Consider the following 17,359-nt stretch of genomic DNA (forward strand, 5'->3'; position numbering starts at 1 on the left):
AAAGTGAAAATTTGAGATGCTAGTATTAGTTTATGTGCTTGCAGATCCACTCATATGTTGTTTTTTTTTATATATATATATATGCAATACTTTCTTCAAAACACCATGAATGTTGGGGTAAATAACAATCCATTAACTTTCCCCATTGCAAACATTTAGAAATGTTATTAAAGGAATAGTTCATCCAAAGAACTTGAATGATCTTTTTTGTGGAACACAAAAGGAGAGATTTAGGTGAATATCCTTGCTGCTCTTTTCCATATAGTGATCCTGAATGAGAACTGGGGCTGTCGAACTCCAAAATGACAAAAATGTACCAAAAGTTGAACAAAAGTAGTCCATTTGACTTGTGGGTTGTATATGTAAATCTTCTGGAGTCATATCTCTTTATTGTGACATTTAAATTTTATTATTTAATTGTTATTTAAGTGGATAACCGCTTAACCCAGATAATTTGAAGAACCTTGGAAACCAAACAATGTTGAACCACACTGACTTTAATTGTATGACAAAACAGTTGAAAAATTCTTCAAAATATCTTCTTTTGAGTTCCACAGAAGAAAGGAAGTCATGTAGTCATGAGGGTACAGTACATAATGATAGAATTTTCATTTTTGGGTGGACTATCCCTTTAAATTATGAATCATTTGTGTTATTCACTGAAAATCTTGACATGTCCTAGTTCTCCTCAGCATGTACATATTGGAAGTAGCAATGCCAGATTCATGGACAAATTATTTAAGTCTGATCTTTTCAGTGATTAAGTTTATCCTTTTCAGAAAACCAGTTTGAATGATTTGACACAAATTGAACTGACCAGGAATTGTTGCCGCTTTATCACATGATGCAGTAAAATGGCTTCAGAAACTTGGAATATATATCACACAAGTCATTTAATCTACTTTTATGATAACTGTATTGTGCTTTTTAGCATTATGGAGCTTGACAGGGCCAGTCCTCATTCACTTCCATTATAACGAAAAGAGTGGCCTTTTGTGTTCCACAGAAGAAAGAAATGGGTTTGGAATAACATGAGGGTGGATAAAGACAGAATTTTCATTTTTTGGCTGAACTATCCCTTTAAAAGTGCTGTGTGATTTGGACTTTAGGCATCTCGTAGTGTTAGACTTTGATCTCGTCCTCCTCATCAGCATAGTTGTACGGTCCTCTCCTGTGAGAGTTGTTGGTGTTTGTATTCCTGAGTCCTCCACTCCCATAATGACGTGCCAGCACATCAGCAGCCCTCTGGAAACTCTCCGGCTCCATGCCGTGATCCTCAACAGAGTAGGAGTGCATCCGATCCCCCAGCATGGATTTTTTGGGTGACTCACCATTCACAAAGTCTGAATGCTTCCACTCTCCTCCATACAACCGCGTCCTACCGTCATCGTCTTCTCTCAGGAGAGAGTCCACCAAGGACGTGGTTGCGTCCGAGTCCACTTCAGAGTTATTATCGGTGGACGGTGACTTTTCACTGATGGGACTGGCTATTTCACACACAGGGCTGTCAATCATGGCAAAGACTTCAGACATGAGGGAAGGGCCCAGATCAAGGGTGAAAGAGTTCATGGAGTCAGAAGGACTGACGGAGTCTGAACAGGGGAAGGACGGGATACCCGTGTCTGTAAGCGAGCCTCTATGGATTTCAGGAGGACAGGCTGGGGGAGAGCTGCCCTGGGCTGGACGCTCAGTGCGTGACAGTCTCGGCAAGGTCACAAAGCCAGACTCCAAACCTGTAAAACAAAGAAAGAAAAACAAATGATCTTGATCTTGCTTATGAGTTTGACCAACAGAGGGCAGTGAGAACCTACACATTACATTTAGTGGTTCCGGACTGCAGTATAAGCAAAAGTAGCAAATCATTTCTGCCATGTGGTTGGACGAGATGGCCAAAAAGGGATAGTTCATCCAAAAAATTAAAAGTTTGCCATTATTTACTCACCCTAATGACTCAAGTGTTTTAGTAAATGATAACAGAATTTTCATTTTTAGGTGAACTATCCCTTAAAGATTTCTGTGTCTGACAATATAAAGCTTTGCAAAAGTGCACACTTGGCTCAGAAAGGAAAATGACAAATTATGGGATAGTTGTACATTATATGGATACAGAAACTCTTGACATGATTGAAAACAGGGCTCTAAAACAGGATGTGTGCTCAGCACTAAAACATCTCATTCATAGCCCCTGGTCAGAACAAAATTAGCGTTCAGTCCGATGGTGAGTCATGCAGTAAGCTCATTTAAACACTTAATTTGCATACTAATACTTTCCATATATTGATAATTAAACTCAGGATAAACATCAGACTGTTTGGGTGTGAGTTTGGTGAGTGTTTATGAGCATGTGGGGGTTTTGTTTTTGAACAGGCTCTCCTGCAGAGAAGCCAGTGAGGCATGTTTGAGGTATTTGAATGGGTGAGACAGACGCTGATCGCTGAACTGTAATGTCTGGGTCTAAAAAGAAGTCTGGAATTGCCACAGGTGTTTAGATGGTTTATCAAACACTTTTGTTTGATCTGCCTCATGTTTTCCTAAAGGACAGAAAGCTAGTAAACATATTTAATTTAGACAAAACATGCATGAGACATACGGCTACATGCACTACCGTGTAGACATTACTCCAGTCTTCAGTGTCACATGATCCTTCAGAAATCCTTCTAATATGCTGATTTTGTGCTCAAGTAATGTTACTTCTATCAATGTTGAAAACAGTTGTGCTGCTTAATATTTTTATAAATTTTTATTATTTATTAAATTTTTAAATTTAAATGATTTTACTTATCATTGAACAAATGTCTTTGGATACAATGTTTCACGATGACTTGCAGACAAGTTACCCCCCAAACAGCAATATCTGGGAAATTAAATATTATACAAAGGAGTAAAATTAGAAAAACAAAAAATACATAATGAAACGTTCATGATTTTTCCAATATATATTTATATATATTTAGGATTTCATTCATTTTCATTCTAAACCCAGATATCTCGAATTTAAAATTCCGTCATTGTTTGAAAACTGATTGTAGTATCTTCAATCATCCCTGCTGATTCAACCATTTCAGGAGTGACTTCTGTATTCTGTACACACACAGAATGCCCACAATTTATGGGATTCACTTCTGAATTTGACTCTGAGTGTGAACACTGACGGACTCACCATATAAGCATGTGGAGTTCTCTGGTGTTTTGGGTGAACTGGGAAAAAGCACTTTCACAGGACAGCCGTTGGGTGAGTCCACGTCCAGCCGGGGTAGGGAAATGGCATTCTTTATGATTGGAGAAATGGGTGGAGGTGGGGGTGAAAGATCCTTGGATCCGCCGCGGTGCCTGTCGGGGGTCTTGCGGACATGGCGAAGCGTGCGGGAAAAGAATCCTTCATTCTTCTCTGAAGTGGAGGAGGAGTCTCCATCTGCGTTATTTCCTGCTCCACCATGATTGCTGAGGAACGAGGTGTCCCCGAACACGTCCCCTCCACGGCCCACATGCATGGTGTGGCGGAAGTCGCCCAATGGGGGACTGATCATGTCCGGGGTGAGGTCACCTTTAAAACGACGCTTTCCTGAGGAGTGGGAAACCAGGCCCTTCAGGCCAGACAACTTGCCCAAGTTCATGACTTTTCCAGGTACAAATCGTAGGTTTCCAGAGCCAGTAAAAAAAAACTCCACAAAAATTATTTTTAAAAAATGGTGAGAACAATGTAAGAAAGCAAATTATACACGTATCGCTGTTCAAGCTTCAAAATATCTCAAAAGAATAAAAACCGCAGTTGAGTGGAAAGTTTCTTTTCACAGTTTCTCAAAAGGCACACACATTCAGCTATGTCCCATTTTGGCCATCGGTCTTTGTTCATATCCAGAAAGATTCGGTGAAGATAAATGTGAGCTGAAAATGTGCATGACTCCAATTCCTGAAAACCTCTGCTGCATATGTGGTCAAAGATTCTGGGCTTCACAGTTGTTCTGGGTTTGTGTTTCTGAAAAAAAATCAGTTCAGAAATAAATTCAGCTCTGGCTGCAGATATCTTTGTGGTTTAGGACTGAAACCTTGTGCTCCTTCTTTAGTAAGGCCCAGAGAATCTGCTGCTACATGCTCTGGAAGATCCAAATGTTAGCAAAATATATCTGTAAACAATTCAATTCCTAAAAAGAAAGTGATGTAATGTTTGTAGTATGAGATTTTGGCTCAGACATGCAACATTAATTATCACCTTTTGCTCTGAAAGTTTTAATGAGTCTTTTATTTAATTATTGTGTGTAGTGCCCTTTAAATGCCTAAATTCAGCGTTGACTCCTCAGTCACTCACTTGCACTCTACAGTATTTCAGTCGTTCACTTTAAGGGTATCCTGTTACAAAAGTATGTGTATTTACCAGAGCATTTTCCCAGACACTGAGTGTACATTTCACAATGATATGAAATTTGAAAAAAGATTTTTTTTTAAATATAGTTTCTCTCATTTTTTTATATCGAAAACGAACCTAAAAAATAATTATTTAATTTATATAAAAAGAAAAGAAAAAATGTAATAGTTAAATAATAATAATTTAATTTAATAAAAAAAAGAAAACTATTTTAAGGGCCACCCACAATTAGTCTGAGTTTATTAGTAGTTTATTTGATCTTTTTTAGCATTGGGGTCAGCTCAGACTTTTAATTTGTGCTTAAGTGTACTTAAAATAATGAGAATCATTTTAAATGTGTGAAGTCTCAAGTCTCATTCCATCAAACCAAGACAAGCTTTGCTTTGGCTGTGTTGCACATTTCCCGCTAAATTGCCACTAAAACTCACCATGTGTGATAAGACACATGGTCACCCTTTACCTGGTTAGCGTCAGGTCTAAAAATCAAATAATCAGCTGTACTACTGAAAACTTACAGAAGCAACATACCTTAATCAGTTTTGTGTAATCAATGTGACCGCATACATTCCCAATCCAAGTTCATTCAGTGACCTCTGACCCGCACCCTGCTGGAGTATGAGGCGGCAGGGAGGTTTGTTGCTTTATCCCTGCATGTATACTCTCCTCATGTTCCTCTACTCCCACTGGCCTCAGTTCCTGATCCTTTGTTTTTAAAGATACTCAAATCCAGCGGCCCACTCACCAGGAATCCCCCAAGGGAGATAAAGTGTCTTTAAAAGGCAATAAATTAAATGTAATAATCTGGGCAATAGTACGGCTTGACGGAGGCTCCTTAAGGATTGGTCATGTCCAGGATTAGCCCCTAATCCCTCGTCTCTTCCTTCACCCCGAATCCCCCTCTGCTGGCTTTAGTCCACTCAGAAGTCCCAGGTTGAAGGGGTTCTTGTAAAATCAACAAACGTCCTGTATGAGGGAGGGAAACAGGTGGATATGTAACAAAGATCAGGATCAAAGCAGACAGAAAGTCTATGCCCAATAGTTGAATAATAAATTAAAAAATAACATGAATTTCAGAATGTCTTAGCTTTTGGTTTTTCTCCATTTGCAAGGTATTTCTGACCTTTTGTAAACACAAATCAAGCATTCTGTGTTAGTTCAGGCAGGCCTCGTAGTAAAGCTCCGCTATCAGATGATTCATAAATTCCAACCCCACCCATATCAGCTGATCCGATTTCTATGGACTCCATTGGCAACTCTAAAATAAGGCGCATTACTCAAACGCAGCTTCCGTCTCTCTGCTTGCTTGGCTGCTTCCACCACTACACGCTGCTTGCAATCCACCTCCTCCCCAGCTCCTCCTTAAACTTGTGTCTAACTTAATCAGTGTCATTCTGTTGTCATTGATGCATGCACTGTTCTCAATAGGGGGATTTTGTGCTGCTCTCCCAGTTAAAAAATGGGAGGTTGTCCCCAGAAGCTGCTGCTGTTCCCGGTCTTGGCTTTCATGGAGCTCATGAAAAGAACGGGGAATTTAGAACAGAGCCATACCGCCAAATTGTAGCAAAATATGCCAATAAAAAATTGACTAAAGTTTGTCTCTTGTAATTTTTGACTTAAGTGTTCCTGACTGAAATTTGTTTATTAATGACCTAGAAATAGTGTATGTAATCTTATATTTCTTACATTTTATATAGTGGTTTTTTTTATATTACTATGTGTCTTTGTTTAAAAATATATAATATTAAATAATAAATTACACTACCAGTCAAAAGTTTGACATATCAACATATCAATGATTTCTGCTCATGTGACACTGAAGACTGAAGTAATAACTGCGGAAAATTGAGCTTTGCCATCACAGGAATAAATTACATTTTAAAGTATATTAAAATAGAAAGCTTAGTTATTTAAATTGTAATAATATTTCACAATACAACAGTTTTACTATATTTTTGATCACATAAATGCAGCCTTGGTGAGCATAAGACACTTATGAAGAAAAAAAAAAACGTACTTATTCCAAAATCTTGACCGATATAATATTAAATAATATTGTTTTTTTTAAGTATTAATATTCAAGTATTAGGTCAACATGAAATCACACGAATTTAAAATGAATTTATTAATGAAACCTTGTCCCCAAACATTTTTTTCCCAACATCTGAGAAATGGGGATGGTTGGTGGCATATATCATGTAATGTGCTAAACATAACATAACCAACTAGTACACTGACATTCAGCAGGGCTGCTGTTGACTCTTGACATGACAAACGGCAATAAACCAAAACACACTGTCTCATAATTCTTGCAGCTGCTTCTAGTGGATGCAAACAATGCAATTATGTCTGTGAAGCTGGCTGTGCATTGTTTCAAAGAAGGAGATGCACACGTCAACCCGTAAACCGCAGTCTAATAGAACCCGTGTGTGTGAATGCATTCCTGGGGGAAACATCTCTGTCTATTACAGACATCCAGTACAGTACCCACATCCCAGATTGGAAACATGTTTGGGGGTTTTCCTCTTGTTTCTTTCTGTGGGACTTTCGGACTTCTTTCATGTGGGCATCAAAGTGGATCTGTCTGATCTTAAAAGCACTTGATTTTAGCAGCCGTCCACTGCAGATTCACATGATGTCATAAAAATAAGTGATATGAACATCAGTCACACTGACTGAATATTTTTTGTTCTATTAAACTGAAAAATTGTGAATGGAAGTGTTTCTTAATACAATTCTCCTTTTCCCCAAAACTAAATCTTGCTCAGCTAGGCTACTTTATAACTTAGCTAACTAGGTGAACAAACACTGAAGATAAGGCCTCATTTTTCCTTTTCACCCAATGACCTCCACTTTTTTTCTGGCATTTCATGTGGCCTAAAGAAAAAAAGGGCTGCCTAGGCGTAAATCATGATTGCAAATATACTCATTTCATCATCTGAACATACCCTATTTTTACTCAAAGCACTCAGCATGACCGTCTGGCAGAGTGAGTCCATAATGGAAAATACCATGATGGTTTTATGTGTGAAAATATACAGCAACTGGCTGGGTCTGTTTTACTCATGTCTTTATTTCCTTTATTATCTTATTTACACTTCTTTCACTTTAATTTGATCAGAAATCTAAATACTATCTACAGAACGGTGTACTAATCTAAACTAATACAAAAAGTTAAAGGCACAATGATGAAATCTAGTTAACTAATACTCTGAAATGAAAGGAAATTTTCATTTTAATTTTCAACTTAACATTAACTGAATAAATAGGACAAGGACAGATCAATGTTGCTGTACTAAAATGTTGCTGAAGCAGTTTTCACATCAGTTTATTGATCTAGTCATTTGTGAACTTTGGATTTTATTGCTTAATGTCATCCTAGTTTTTTCACTAGCTCTTCACTGTTAAGGGAACTGTTTAATATATAAAAGTTGCACCGAAAGTGCATGTTTTGCTCATCCAAAACCAAACCTTGAATCAAGGTTATTATCTAAAGTATATAATTAAGTAAACTTAATTTATCATAAAGAATTAAATTACTCAAAATCATCATTTGACTGCCGCTCATAAGGGGCATGAACTGTAAGTATGCAGTGGCGCGCGCATACTAATTTTACAGTAGCACAGATTAGGTTTCCTCCGTCATACACACACTAACACACGACTAGTCTGACTCTGTATTTATCCCATAGCCTTCTTATTGACTAAATGAACACTAGTTACGCTGTTAATAGTACGCAAATTGAGTTGAGTTGAGAATTCAAAATGCTGAGACAAAAATAATCTGTCGTTAATCTGACAATTCAGTAGTAAATCAAATCAACTCACCTCGTGGGTTGAAGAATACAAATTAATCATGACTCAAAACGCAATAATAATATTTATCTCAACGAAAGGTAAGATCCAGCAGTCCCCCATGAAACTTTACTCTTTTGTACAGTCTTCTGTTTGAGAGGCAGCGGTCAGTGTGAAGCTCCGTGTCAGTCTCGCGCTGCTGGAAGCGCGTTTGGTCAGGACAGAATCGGGGGCGGGCATTTCGAAGACTTCTTGGACAAGTTCCATGTTCCCAATGTGTTTAATGCTACTACTGTAGATCTCCCGGGTAGTCGAAAAAAACTTTATTCAGTTTTCGGACATTTTTTACTTGTTTATCGCGTTTAGACGGAGAAGGATTAATTGAAGTGTTGTTACATATCTGACGTTTAAAGCTATAGCTTATTTATTTAGGCTGTTTATTTGCTGAACATTAATAGCACTTTGGGGTAGTGTCATTAAAATGATGTACACTTAAATGAGACAAAGACTCCAGACATATTAGTCTTGTAGAAAAAGCTTTTTTTTATTCTACATGGAGCAGGGTACCCACTCATGGGTGCAGCCATTTTGAAAACACATGACCAGCCCTGTCAATTGTCTATATGTGTTCGACTTGAAGCGGCGCTGCGCAAACCGAAGGGTGTATGACATCACAGTACCGTGATCACAGTCTGGTCTCTAATCGCTCTTGTGGTACTTTGTTATCATTCACCGATCAGTCTGCGCAGTTAAACACACCTTAAAGGGATAGTTCACCCAAAAATGAAAATTTGATGTTTATCTGCTTACCCCCAGGGCATCCAAGATGTAGGTGACTTTGTTTCTTCAGTAGAACACAAATGATGATTTTTAACTTCAAGCGTTGCGGTCTGTCAGCCGTATAATGCATGTCAATGGGAATTCCATCTGTAAGAGTCAAAAAAAAAAACATGCACAGACAAATCCAAATTAAACCCTGCGGCTGGTGACGGCACATTGATGTCCTAAGACACGAAACGATCGGTTTGTGTGAGAAACCGAACAGTATTTATATAATTTTTACCTCTAATACTCCACTATGTCCAACTGCCTTGAGTATCCGGTGTGTGAGGTCTGAAAACGCGTTCTGATGTTGGAAGTGATCTCTCGCGTGTATGTCAGTAAGTGCGAGTGATCACTTCCGGCATCAGAGTGCATTCAGACCTCACACACTGGACATCAATGTGTCGTCATGAGCTGCAGGGTTTAATTTGGATTTGTCTGTGCATTTTTTTTTTTTTACTCTTATAGATGGAGTTCCCATTGCCATGAATTATACGACTGACAGACCGCAATGGTTGTAGTTAAAAATCATCATTTGTGTTCTACTGAAGAAACAAAGTCACTTACATCTTGGATGCTCTGGGGGTAAGCAGATAAACATAAAATTTTCATTTTTGGGTGAACCATCCCTTTAAGGTGATGATACATGGGGCAACTTTTTGAGCAATGTTGCCGGGCAGTATCGCCAAGTGATGATGCATGGGCACTTTCCCACTTTGTCATAACATTACATTATCAATGGAAATATTTTTTACTTAACAGTAAAAGTAGTCAGGGGAAAAACATTAAAAGTTAATTGCTCAGCTCAGCAACAAGATTCCATTTTATCCTCATGTTTTTATGTATTGCGCTCAGGAAATTTAACTAGGCTATGAAGTTTTAAATTTTCAAATTTAAATAATGCATCCCTGTTTGAGGGTGTTTGCTTTCAGCAGGCATTGCATAAACTGTAAAAAGGCCTGTGATCAAAGTCTAGATGGCTTTAGTTTTGGTGTCACCATTGGGTCAAAATAATTCATAACCTAGAGCGGTGTTGTTGATGTAAGCAGATCAGTAGATCAATGAAAGTCTGGCAGTTTGTATCCAAGAGCTATGCATGAGCATCAGTGGGAAATTGATTGTGATTCAGAACAGTCCTTTCATGCATTGAGAGGGAAAATAGCCCGGAATAACACGCTGATCCATTCAAAACCACTGTTGCTGCTGTTAGAATTTAGAGATGGATTGGTGAAAAGGCCATTTGGGAGGGTGTTGGTAGTTTGGGAGTTACTAAAGTCATCATGGATTATAAAGGAACAATTTCCAGAGATGTAATGCTATCGATTTGACTGCATTTAATACCAACAGCTACAAGAATTTGCAGTGTATTTTTGTATGTCTGTTTGTCAAGATCTTTATGTCACATATCTTTTCATCTTTATTTTCTGTTTTTCTCTCTGCTCTTTCATTGTCCCATCAGCTGCTCTATCTTGTTCTTCCTAGAGTAAACAATCCCCTCTGCTCAAGCATGCCAGCTATTTGCTGTGAATAACATGTAGCTTTTGGATACTTTTCAGATGTTGGTCCCAAAAGGGAGGCGGGGATATAATTTTAGGTTTTTCTCTCCCCTTTTTGACTTCACAACAGTCTATCTTTTCCTTTTTCTTTGTCAACCACAGTCGCTCTCTTTCTCTCAACCTGTTTCCTCCTCTTCCTTTCACATAAGTATTATTTTATATAATGCAAAGTCAATACAAAAACCGCAATATACTTCTCCTAACCTTTTTTCAGTATTAATTTATATAAATTCAATATTTGTATAATAATATAAAATTATTAAACATTTTTAGAAAATGTGCCTTGGCAACGTGTTGAAGCACTTACTGGAAATAAATAAAAAGTAAAACTCAACTAAAATTAAAATGAAATCTAAAAAATATGAAAATAAAAGCTATTTCAAAATATTAAATGTAATAGTAAATAATATCAAAATAACAATAATAGCCCTCAATCTCTAGTGCAGCAATATTGCCTAGTGTCTTAAAGTATTTTGTCTGTACAAGCTTAAATTATTAGCCTCTTTCCTTAAAAAATTAAATCAAAAGAAATAAATAGCTAAATAGCTATGCTGTTTCATGTCCATGTGTTTTGTCTTCCCGCGTTCTTTCTACAGTCTCTCTGCAGCGATTGCGCAGAAACTGCTGGCGTTCAGGCCCGTTAACTGTGATTCCTGTCTTGAGATCAGTGCCAAAAAGGGAATGGATCCAGCAGAGAATTCTTAGCTTATCATGGCAATGTTTATGGAGCTCAGATTTGAGCGATGTCCTGGGGCTGGCTTTCCTCTATGCTACCTCGTAATGAACTCTGGGTTAACAAATAATGAGTGTTGAAGTTTGTAATATCATGTTTCGCTTCAAAAGATTCAAACAGTCCACAAAGGCATTTAAACATGCACAGAGTTATTTTCACACATGATCTGATGATGACAAATGCCTTTGAGAAAACAATGTGATTCTTTCTTTCCCACACTTGATGCTTATTCTTGATAGTGAAGTGATTATTAAGAAATGTAAGATAAGCCTGTAATTGTGTATAGTTGTTACAAGTCTAATGTTATCAGAGTTTCTGCCCTCCTGTGAGTTATTTTCTGCTTTGGGCTTTTTTGTTTATTTCCTGTAGTAGACGTGCTGAAATACAGTAATGGTGCTTATAGAACAGCAGAAAAGCCTTGGTAACCCCTGTAAACAAAGCTTGTGCTACTTTCTGTTTATGAACAGTATTTAAATGCTTCAAATAACCCTTCAGATTTTTGTAAATGTGGTGTTTATCACAGCACTAAATACTTACAATGCTTAAAGGGATAGTTCACCCAAAAATGTAAAATCATTTACTTACCCTCAAGTTTTTCCAATCCTGAATTAATTAATTTCTTCTGCTGAATACAAAACAAAACTATTTTGAAGAATGTCGGTAACCAAACAGTTGATGGGCTTCATTGACTTCCATAGTATTTTTTCCATACTATGGAAGTCAAAGGGGTTACCCATATTCTTCAAAATATCATACAGGTTTGAAACAACTTGAAGGTGAGTAAATGACAGAATTTTCATTTTTGGGTGAACTATCCCTTTAAAGAATTAATAAGTTTTCAAAAAATTGTTTACACTTAAAGGGTTAGTTCACCCAAAAATGAAAATAATGTCATTTATTACTCACCCTCATGTCGTTATACACCCGTAAGACCTTCATTCATCTTCGAAACACAAATTGAGATATTTTGATTAAATCCTAAGGCTAAGTGAGATCTCTCAAGATCCATAAAGGTACTAAAAACATATTTAAAACAGTTCATGTGAGTTCAGTGGTTCTACCTCAATAATATAAAGCGACGAGAATACTTTTTGTGCGCCAAAAAAATCAAAATAACGACTTTTCAACAATATAGTGATGGGCCGATTTCAAAATACTGCTTCGGAGCTTTTCGAATCGAATCAGTGACTCAGAGCGGCAATATCACGTGATTTCAGCAGTTTAGCCGTTTGAGAGGAGATCTGAATCACTGATTCGATTCATAAAGCTCCGAAGATGAATGAAGGTCTTACGGGTGTAGAACGACATGAGGGTGAGTAATAAATAACATTATTTTCATTTTTGGGTGAACTAACCCTTTAAACATTTACATTTTAATCTGGACTAAAACATGGATTAAAAATGTACTGATTCTTTAATATTGTTTATTATCTATTTAAAACATTTGTTTACTTCATAATTTTTTGTGTATTGTAATTTAATATTCAGACTTCTTTTTGCTAAAAAAAAGTAGGAGGACAACATGAAAATGTGTTCCAATCACATGCCTAGACTGTAGACATGTTTTGTCAAAGCTCACTCTCCCATCCTGTTTTTTAGTTACACCGTTTTAAGTGTGTTTTCTTGTTTCCCCTCATGTTACACTTTGTGTTTAGTCTACACCATCATCTCTTTGTAGAGATACCGATCATCCTGTATTTTCCATGATGAGAGCTTGATGAGAGACTAATTACCCAAATCCATAGAAACAGCAGGGCATGTCTTTAAGTAGACACATAGGTTTGTGTTCTCACATGGACGGTCTTTTAGCCTAGTGTTTTGTCCATGTGACTTGGTCTGTGTTTCTTGCTTGCAGCAAAATACCAATAGGCCATTAGATGTCAATAATGTTATTTTACTGAATCAGTGTGACAGGGCTTTGGGTAAATCCTACATGTAAATGTGCATTTGAAAGACAAGACAGACAGTGATATCACTAGAAAGCAGATGTTTCAGGTTTCAAGAAACAGGTGGATAATGCAGTGTAAGGGATAAGGATCAAGAGTGCTTTAAAGTAGTGGGGGTAGAGGAAGCGAGATAGAGGCTGGGGAAAGGGAGCTAGTAAAACAGGATAATTTTTTCCCGGTGAAAAAGGATGTCTCCTCAGGAAATTACTTTTACATAGGTTTCGAAGCCTGCCAAGTCTTTAAACTCTCTTTCTCGTTTAATTCTTTTTAAACGCAACTATTAATCCACACAGTAAACACATTAGGCCTATATCCTATATTTGAAAGCAGTTGTCTTCCTACAATACTCCTGTCTGTTATGTAATGTGGTAGTAGTAAATCACACAATGAGGAAGAATACCAGGAGATAGGCTTTAATAGCAAAAACACAGGAACAGGATAAACACATAGTTACATTAACAAGATCGGAGAAAGACTGAGGGAGAACACAAGGTATAAATACACAGGGTATAAATTTTTCTAGCTCAACTGTCACAGAATGGAAAGCACAGGATTGTGGGATATCAAAGGCAGCAAAGGACACATCTATGCTGCCTTCAAAAATTGATCAGAGGAATGTATCTCAGGAAACAGGAAGTGAAGCTAACATTGGATTTGGACGTGTCTTGCTGCCTTCCTACCTTGAAATGTGTCCTCTGAAGGCAGCATTTTCCAGTTTTCGGATGCAGCCAGGGACTAACTAGATAACTAATGAGACGACAGGTGAACTAAATGACTAGAAGGGAGAGAAATAGGTCATAGGACTAAACCAAAAACACAATGAAGGAGGGAGACACCGACTAGACATGTAACATTTCACCCCCTCCCGGGTAGGTGCATTCTCGTGCCGTAGGAGAGTCCAACTGAGGAGGGGGTCACCGTGATTTTGCCAAGTAAGACATGTTCCTGGATTAACATCTTTGTTGATCCTGGAACAACATTCCAATCAACCAGTCAGATTTGAGGGACAAGTTTACTGTTTATGTCAAGTTTAGGCTTGCAACCAGGGTTAGGTGCTTCTACATCAATGTTATTCACCTATCTTTCCCCTCTAATTTTAGGGATAAATTATGGGTAGGATTAGGTTTAGGGGTAGGAATAGGGTTAAGACTGGGTTTTCAGACTGAAATGTTGTTCCAGGAACATGTCTTACTTGGCAAAATCACGGTGACCCTGAGGAGGAAGGGCGGGGGTTCAGGAGGAGGGCGTGGAGTAAAATAAAATAAAACAGAGTCCGGGAATGGAGGTGTGGAAGGTGGGAGGAGCAAGGAGCAAGAGAAGCCAGGTGGTGGTCCAGAGACCAGCCGGGATGAGGCCCCAGGGCAGAGTCGAAGGTGGGAGGAGCCTTGGTGGAGTCGACTTGATTGAAGACGACACCCTTGGGACGACCAATGGAGATGCAGCCGAAGATGGAGACCCAGGTGGAGCCAATGAGCCCACGCGTAGCTGATGGTTCTGGAGACCGAGGAGGAGCCATGGCGACGAGTGTCTGAGGTGGAGGCGGATGTCCAGAGTGCAGAGGTTGAGCCGGTGGGACCAAGGACAGAGGCGGAGATGCGGGGACCCAGGTGAAAAAAAAGTGCACTTCTATAATGTACTTAAAGTGCTCTATTTTTGCGCACAAATTTTGTACTTTATATTTAGTTACCACTTGTAGTACACTATGGGTTAAAATGTACTATAAGTGGTATCTAAATACATTTTTTTAAATACAGAGACAGTATATTAAAAGCACATTTTAGTTCATATTTCATGGTGTCTCAAAATAGCACAGTTGAGTAGACTTAGATGTTCTTAAGATTATCTTAATAAGTACTAAAGAAGAATTTTTAGTATATTAAGTACACGATAATAAATGTACTTTTTTTTCACCTGAGGAAGGTGGATCCAGATGGAGCCGAAGGCGCAGGTAGGTCGACGGCTGACCAATGCAGAGCTGAGAGAGGGAAGATCCAAGGCACATCCGAAGTGTCTACGGGCCGAGGCGGAGCAGGCGGCACAGAGGCTGGAGGCGGAGACAGGGGATCCTCTGTGTGGGATGGAGATGATGGCCTGAAGACACTAGGCAGCTCTACATGGCATGTAGGAGATGTAGAGGGGCTGAAGGACATCAGCGGAGATGGGGCTGAGGAACTGGCTGACTGAGGAGGTGGGAGAGGGAGGCTGGGAGAGAATTCTGGAGATATAGGGATGTTAGAGAATCAGAAGATGCTGGAGATACTGGGGGACTAGGAAAAACCTCTCCACAAAAATCAATAAGGTCCTTTCAAATGTCCTTAAATTCCTCATAGTATTTGCCAAAGAACAAATGAATCTCATCCACTGCAGTGGAGTTGTAGGCAGGGCTTTCCTCCCAGCCCTCGAGCTCCACAAGCACTCCCTCATCGATGATTGATGTTGCTGGCGGGCTCAGGGGCGATGTTACCATCCGACCTTGTCCTCGGTCCTGGCTCATCCATCGCGGCGGGCATGCCTTCTCGGTCTGCAGTGGGCTCATGAAACATCTTCGACGGTTTACTCGTCGGTGGTGGGGTGGTTGACTGGTCTCTGGTAGTGCTGGAGTCGGAGCGGGGCTGGTGAGTTCAACCTCGGCGGAGCAGATGGTGAATGGTGACACGTTGCTCACCAGCACCCACTTGACGAACACAGCAAAAGATCCTCGAGGACCCACACCGGGCAGGTGAGCCTTTGTACACTTGTTCAAACTGGCCAGGTAGAATCTGCACAGGGAACGATCAGGAAAGTCCATAAGGCTCGCCAGATAGAGAAACGCACAGGTGTGGGCCTCAAGGCTTTTCTACTCCTGCTCCAGGCATAGCAGTAAAACAGCAGGTGAGTTTTTGCTGTCTTCGGTTTAGGTCCGATCTTCTGTTACATAATGTGGTAGTAGTAAATCGCATGACGAGGAAGAATACCAGGAGATAGGCTTTAATAGCAAAAACACAAGAACAGGAGAAACACACAGTTACATTAATGAGATCGGACAAAGACTGAAGCACTGCACGATTTTAGCAATCCTATAAGATCATTACAAATCACAATGTGCGACATGGATCTATTAAACTTGGGCACGACATGCATTTAGACTGTACGATGATAACACCTATTGAATCGTAGGCTATGACGCAAGTTTCAATAGAAGAATAAAACGTTATCAGCATGCGCTAGTGGTAAACAAAAACAACATGTTGAATCACACTTTGGCAGTTGTAGATTTTATTTGTGCTGAAAATAAAAACAAAGCATCGAAAGATTAGGGGAAAGAGCTTGAGGTAAGCAGTTTTAGTGCCATGTCGCATTGATTTCATGTCACATTTTAATTGGCTGGTCAGTAGACATAGGTCATAGAAGCAAACACACTGTGCGCTGAGCATACTGAATTTCTGACACTGTCAGAAAACTATCGTAGGCTATCTTTGGTCGCAAGACCGGGAAAACGGCCGTCTTTGAACCTCTTTCACTGAACGACATAGGACCACCGATTAAGAGCCATGATCACACAAATCACCACGATTGTTTCACAATGGGAATCTTTCGTCTGGGACAGCCAAAAATCGTGCAGTGTATCCTGGACTAGAGGGAGAACACAAGGTATAAATTCACAGGGACTAACTAGATAGCTAATGAGACGACAGGTGAACTAAATGACTAATCAGACAGAAGGGAGAGAACTAGGTCATAGGACTAAACCAAAAACACAATGAAGGAGGTAGACACCGACTAGACGTAACACTGTCTGGGTGTGAAATTAAATTCCATCAGTCTAACAAAGCCACATAGTCATTTTCTTGTTGTTATAGGCAATGATAGACATGTTTATAATTCTCTGATGTGATGTTGTAATGATTGGACGACAAGAGGGAGATCCATTTGCAGCATTTATTAAATAACGTTAAGGGCGGTACAGGAATTATATAACCAGATAACAGGCAGAGGGTCGAGGCAGGCGGCAGTCAGGGTAAACAAAGACAGGCAAGAGGTCGAGGCAGGCGGCAGACAGGGATAACCAGGAACAGGCAGGTAAGAAGGCAGGCGGCAAGAATCAGAGTCCAGGATAACAGCCCAAATGGAAACAGGCAGAACAGACAGGGAAACGTTCAGAAATGAC

The 17,359-nt window shown here is 39.2% G+C and overlaps 1 protein-coding gene across 2 annotated transcripts; it reads right to left on the reverse strand.

Moving 5' to 3' along the window:
- Positions 1 to 801: 801 nt before the first annotated feature.
- On the reverse strand, positions 802 to 8,368 carry cdc42ep1a (CDC42 effector protein (Rho GTPase binding) 1a). 2 transcript variants are annotated; one of them, XM_048170172.1, is made up of 4 exons: positions 8,189 to 8,368; positions 4,892 to 5,326; positions 3,161 to 3,976; positions 802 to 1,733 (listed from the first exon to the last, which is right to left on the reverse strand). In XM_048170172.1, the coding sequence occupies exons 3-4, from the start codon at positions 3,612 to 3,614 to the stop codon at positions 1,123 to 1,125; spliced, it is 1,065 nt and encodes a 354-aa protein (XP_048026129.1). In that variant the 5' UTR covers positions 3,615 to 3,976; positions 4,892 to 5,326; positions 8,189 to 8,368; the 3' UTR covers positions 802 to 1,122. The 2 variants fall into 2 exon arrangements, with proteins under 2 accessions (XP_048026129.1, XP_048026130.1); XM_048170173.1 differs by having other exon boundaries at positions 3,161 to 4,094.
- Positions 8,369 to 17,359: the final 8,991 nt, after the last annotated feature.

This window comes from Megalobrama amblycephala, linkage group LG20 (assembly GCF_018812025.1).
Source record: "Megalobrama amblycephala isolate DHTTF-2021 linkage group LG20, ASM1881202v1, whole genome shotgun sequence".
NCBI lineage: Eukaryota > Metazoa > Chordata > Actinopteri > Cypriniformes > Xenocyprididae > Megalobrama > Megalobrama amblycephala.

Bases quoted from the DNA above. Each gene is read 5' to 3' on its own strand.
- cdc42ep1a (XM_048170172.1), bottom strand. From the start codon at position 3,614: ATGAACTTGGGCAAGTTGTCTGGCCTGAAGGGCCTGGTTTCCCACTCC. The intron at 1,734-3,160 runs GTGAGTCCGTCA...TTTGTTTTACAG, and splicing joins GAACTCCACATGCTTATATG to GTTTGGAGTCTGGCTTTGTG.